Source organism: Cololabis saira, chromosome 12, assembly GCF_033807715.1.
Source record: "Cololabis saira isolate AMF1-May2022 chromosome 12, fColSai1.1, whole genome shotgun sequence".
NCBI lineage: Eukaryota > Metazoa > Chordata > Actinopteri > Beloniformes > Belonidae > Cololabis > Cololabis saira.
Window position 1 is genome coordinate 18200001 of NC_084598.1, and position 6000 is coordinate 18206000.

A 6000-nucleotide genomic window follows, 5' to 3' on the forward strand; every position below is an offset into this window, starting at 1 on the left:
CCAGAATGAGCCTGACTGGAAAACATCACTTTAATCAAGATAAGATTCAACATATGAATCCTGATTAATGTGAATGTTATCATTATTTTAAAAGATGTGAAATCAGTTTTATACGTAAAACAACTGGTTTTGTGTTGGCCAGACCAACTCTGCAGGTTAATGTTGGTATTATAGCAGGCTTCTACACAGTTTGATTATGGATAAGTTATCTACATACTAACTGAAGGTTTAATAGAGCAACTCTATCACTGTCTCTTAAAGCCTACATCTCCCCAGTCGTCACCTCACAAACCGTAAGGCTCAAAACTTGTGGCGTAACTCTTATTACTAAGTGCGTAAGCCGACTGGAGCAAACTCATTAAACCTTAAAACACAACGGTTCTCAACTGGTCTGGTTTCAGGACCCACCAACACCCTTTACTGACAAGCTGGGACCCAAATTGTAGAACATTTTCAATTTCTCAAATGTACATAATGAAAAGATGGTGCCGTTTAAACTTGAGACTGTACTGAATTAACAGTGATTTCATGCACCGACATGAAATAAAAAATTGCAACAACTTAGAAGAACTGTAGCTACAAAAAGACTTGCTGTAAAAAAAGGTCCAGCTAACTGAACCAAAGGCCTTGTGACCCGCTGAAATCTCTGCTTGCTTGTTGGTGGATGGAGAAAAAATGTACCACTTCACTTTCTTGCTAAATATATTGAAGCATAATTAATACATTAAACGCTTACCTGTCAAAGGTTTTTCTTCTCTGTTTGTTTGTAACGCTTCCTTTTGGCAGTGAAGCTACAGAAATGGAAAGCAAAGTTCAATAAACATCTAATGCGGTTTATTGCAGAACAATCTAATCTTATAAAAAAGATTCTCCTCCACACTGCGCCTTCAACACACACACACACACACACACACACACACACACACACACACACACACACACACACACACACACACACACACACACACACACACACACACACACACACACACATGTTGTTATTAGTAGACTGCATTAATTTACCTTTATTCATTTCACATAGTCTAACTGAAACTCTTGGAGTGTGAGCATACCGAGAGTTCCTGATGAGGTCACAAGAATGTAAGCAAAGATACACACACACATAATATTTGCAGGTCTCTGACTTGCAGTCTAAAACTGTCATATCAAAGGCCAAAGGTGAACCAAACGTGACCTGAGGACACACAACCTTTTAACGGGTGATCTCAAACTTAACCATCCATGCCTGACATATGAAATGATACGTAGAAAACCCCTTTTTTTTAAGAGATTTTAATTTACTGACAAAAATAAAAAATGTCTGTTACAGATTGTAAATGAGTATTTTTTGTGTCATTGATAATACATCAGATAACTGTGTGCTGGTTCTGTTTTCTGTGGGGTTTTTGGCCCTGGCTGCTGGCTGTTGTGCTTTGTGTTTCAGGCTGTCAGCATCACACCTGCCGCCCGTTGGTAACCAGGCACGGTTAAAAGCCTGCATCCTCCTCTTGGATGAATACAGAAGCGTGGTTGCTCCTGCCTGCTCAGCCTTCACCTAACCCGGCTCAGCCGCCCACCGTTCGGGCCCCGGACCCCTTGAACTCCCCTCTCTGACCTTTGACCCGGACCCGGGATCCCCCCTCGGCTTCCTGCTGCCTCCACTCCCCCTCTACCTAAATAAATCCCTTTAAGTCTTCATCCCACAGTCGTGTTTGCTTTTAGGGCCAGCCATCACCATAGCCGTAACTAACTAAATATTTTTTTATTTGCTTAATTTTTTCAGTATTTTTTGTTATTGAAAAAACTCTTTTTGATTGGGATTGTTATACACAGGTCTCAGAAATGCATGTATCAAACATCCAGCATCAGCATAATTTCACACTGCAATGACCTTTTTTCTTAAGAAGCTCCATAAACCCCAGGCCCAACACCCAGTTTGAACTTGGCGTTTCATCAAGTAGCATTGACAGCAGATGACATCAAGCTAAAGATTTACAAACAGCCTCTAACACTAGACACACATGCACACTCAATAGTGTGATTTATTTTCAGGCTGTAGATATAAATAACCAGCAGGACAGATTAAGATCTGCGCCTGTGTCCATCAGGAGCAGTAACGTCTGAGCAGTGGAGAACATGGTTTTACTTATTTTCTCTGTGTCCGTGAGACTTTTTTTGGGATCAGTATTTACAGTGTTCCGCATGTTTTACTATGTGTGCAGTTCCTTGTAAACGTTCACCTTTCTGTGTTTGTCATGTGTTTATGAGTTGTTTAACTGGGTATTGTGTTAACTGGTGCAGATAAATACGGTTACCGGTGCTCTGGTTTTGGGTCTGTGCATTATTTCTTTTTTTTTCTCTCAAATCTAAAACCATCTCAGTTCATGATAACATGACTGTCAAGTGATTGCGAAGCTCCAACTAAACATATTTATAACAAAATTATATGACTGAAGTTTATCTCTCGAGGACTATTGTGCATAGCATTATTATTATGTATTAAGCCGTTCTAAAGTATTTATAGACCCCAGTGCAAAATGTGTAAGTGCACCTGTTTGTCCGGAGCAGTGGGGCTTCCTGAAGACTGTTTGGCCTCACTGATCATATGACATTTTTCTGCAAAGAGAGGGAACAAGTAGGATTCAATGAATGTAAATCAAACACCATCATGTCAGAGGGAAACTCAAAAGATCAGAAATGAAAAGTTAGAATAAACTGAAAAAAAGGTTAAAAAAAAACTATAGATAAAGCATTGCTTAATCCAATCATCATGAAACTAGTGTGTCCGTTTTTTACCTGGCCTGACTGACAAACTGTCCTGTTGGATGCGATAGACTTTGTATGGCTCTGTGATGTCCAGCTGGTTGCGATCAGGAACCTCCTGAAAGTCCGTGCTCTTGTTCAGTGCACAACGAAGGCGGGTCTTCCACATGGTGGGATCAGCTCTGTCTCGGCCCTCTCTGTATTTTCCCTTATATATTGCCCAGGCCTGAACAGAAACAGTGAAACATGACATTATTTTCAATCATCTTTGCAGGGAGGGTAAATAATGACAATCAACCTGGAAAGCTGGGAAAATGGTTTGTTTATTTCAACATATTAAGAATTTAACTGGAATTCATGAGTTGACAAAGTCATGAACTGTATTAAAGTCTCCTGGGAATGAAGTTGGGGGGGTCGTTCTTTATATGTCAACAACTTGCATATGGCCCAACTACTGTATGACAAGGAAATCGCTTTGTAGCTATTGATAATTACATTTTGGGGTTTGACCATAACAGATCTTTTTCTTCCAGCACACTTCCTTTTAGTGTGCAGGTGATTCTTGACAAAAGGTTTCCCAACATGAAAACCTTCTCGAGCTTAAAACAGCCATCGTTTGTGTTTTCAGCAATGACCCATCAAAATGTCTGCTGTGAATAATCTCATGTAATACACAGTTCACACTCATGAGTTCAACAGAACATAACAGATTTGGTCCACATCCTCTACACACTGAAAAGAATCCCCCCAAAAAATCTCGCTTTCACACAATTCTGTGGCATTTATCGCCACGCCCTGCCTGAAACGTTCAACCTGAACGCTTTTACTAAGACGATAGCTCATCTATCATAAGTTCTTGTTCTTTGTTCCAGGGGTGCCAAATATTCCTGGGGATATTCAAATATGAAAGGAAAGCCTGGATTTACAACAAATGTTTAGGACAGGTCAGGAGGAGTTTCTTCTCTAAGATTTAACTTCCTGTGGGTGAACTTTGACATTACATTACTCAGCCTATAACACTGAAGGGGCATAGGGGCATGCAAGTCAATGCATGAATGAACAACACTTGTAAAAATATACTCTTATTCAACTCAAAACTCTGAAGTCATAAAAATGCTCCAGAATAATATTTTAACATTGAATGTGTAGTTCACGAATTACACCTTTATTTTCAGAAGGTGAACTGAACCAGCATTTCTTTTTTTTTTCTGCTATACCATTGGATAGGCTTGCAAAACAGAATTAACCATGAATACTATTATGGCATCAGCTATTTTATTTTTCATATTTACTTGACAGAAAATAGGAGAAATAGGAAGAAATGTTGTTTTTTTTTCTTCCTTTTCATCTTGTTCTGTACAAGCCGAAATAAAGATTCATAACTGATCAATTGACATATTAGATATCACAGCGTTTAGGTTTTACTACATTTACCAAAAGAGTTCTAAAACAAAAAAACAATAAGATTCAACAACAAGTCAAAATAAAATCTGCAGGAATATCCACCTGCTCTGCTGCCCATTACATGCAATATCTGTTATCAGTGATATAAGTGAAGTGTCTTACAGATTATTAAGAACAAAAATGACGTTAGTGAGCAGATAGCTGAGGCTGTTGTGCTCAAGCATCCTTTCATTTCTATCTGTGCACGCCTATGCATGTTATTGTTTACTGGTATGAAGTCCACCCTGTTACGTTCTGTCCTCCCTGTTACCTGTTTTTTTTTTAAATAATTAAATCAATTAACATAATCAATTAAATTAAATTAAAAAATAATAAGCATGTCTTTGTGGTTACTTGCAGGGGATAATTTGGCAGAATGAAATCACTTAAAAATTGTGCCAAATTCTATTGAAATTTCTGTTTATTATAAAAGAAACATGTTGAAATTACATTGTGCCTTAAAATAGAGCAAATCTTTTTTAAGATAATACTTTACACTTCAAATATATTTTAAAGTAGTATTCACAAACAAGTAAGGGACAATTTAGCTCTTAGAAAATGTAAATATTACAATAACTGTGTATTAAAAACACTTAGTAATAAACATGAGAATGTCCTGTAACAGGGTGGACATTTGGCCTATGTCACATGCAAAGAATTTGGTAAAAATGATTAGGCCATAATATCCTGAGCTGCACCAATATGTTTTTCTTATAATTCAAAAAGCCCTCCTTCAGATTAAATAAAAAAATTATGAGAATTTAAATGTTTTTGGCAGAAAGTAAACCAGGATGAAATGGCACCGAATAGAAGGAATGACCTTTCCATGTTCCTGTCTATACTAATGCAAAATCGATTCTTGGTAAGTAAAGGAATATATTACTGACTGGCACACCGTAAATAAACGCAGTTGTGGTTATATTCTGCACATATGCCGCTGACACCGCTGGCCTGTTCAGAAAGTAAAAGTAAAGAGTCCACCTTGAACAGAGCCGCATCCTCCCTCAGATTGTAGTCCTTCTTGGCTGCGTGCTTCCAGGGGATCCTGAACATGGTCTTGTCCTCATCCTCCCAGCACAGTCCTTCATATCTCCCACTCTCTACCTGAACTATCAGCCAGTCCTTCAGATGCAGCTTGGCTCCTTCATCCATCTCCGACGCATGCTGGAACAAAACTCCACTTTCAAATGTCACGTGTTTGTGCAAAGCACCTCGAACACCTTTAAATCTTAAATCTTGGATATCTATTTTTGATTCCAGTTATGGTTTCTAAATGACATCCGGCACCATATAGTAGACTTGTGGCTCTACCAATGAAGTTGATAGATTACACACAAACAGATCTCTCACTGCAAACTTAAATGCAGAAGTCCCAACAAGTGCGCTCTTTGGAAGCGAAAGCGAAAGCTTTGAACTTATTCAATACTTTCGGTTTCCCCCTCGCTTGCTGAGCTGCCAAGAACACGGTTATCATTACCAAGAAAGGTGCTTGAGTGGGTTGTAAAAGAGTAAGACTCTGGGACAGGAGTAATGATCGAGCTGCACATGTCATTCTTTTTTCTCTGGAGTTTTTTTTTAGACATTTCTGTGTTAATTAAGACCTCGTCTGTTCAAATGATACTGCATGAGCAGCCTATTACAAGTGTGTTACAAGGCTAAATGAAAACATACTGGGGAACATTCTGTTTCAATTCGTGCCCACACACCAGTATCACACTGACTGGGGTGGAGCACACACACACACACACACACACACGCACGCACGCACGCACGCACACACACACACACACACAC

The 6000-nt window shown here is 38.9% G+C and overlaps 1 protein-coding gene across 1 annotated transcript in view; it reads right to left on the bottom strand.

Moving 5' to 3' along the window:
- Nucleotides 1-5622, bottom strand: part of irf10 (interferon regulatory factor 10) — a 10764-nt gene extending 5142 nt beyond the window's left edge. The window contains exons 1-4 of the mRNA XM_061735804.1: nt 5188-5622; nt 2797-2989; nt 2552-2616; nt 737-791 (exon numbers count right to left, since the gene is read on the bottom strand). Of these exons, the coding sequence (XP_061591788.1) occupies nt 737-791; nt 2552-2616; nt 2797-2989; nt 5188-5358 (484 nt within the window). The 5' untranslated portion in view covers nt 5359-5622. The remainder of the gene's footprint in view (nt 1-736; nt 792-2551; nt 2617-2796; nt 2990-5187) is intronic.
- Nucleotides 5623-6000: the final 378 nt, after the last annotated feature.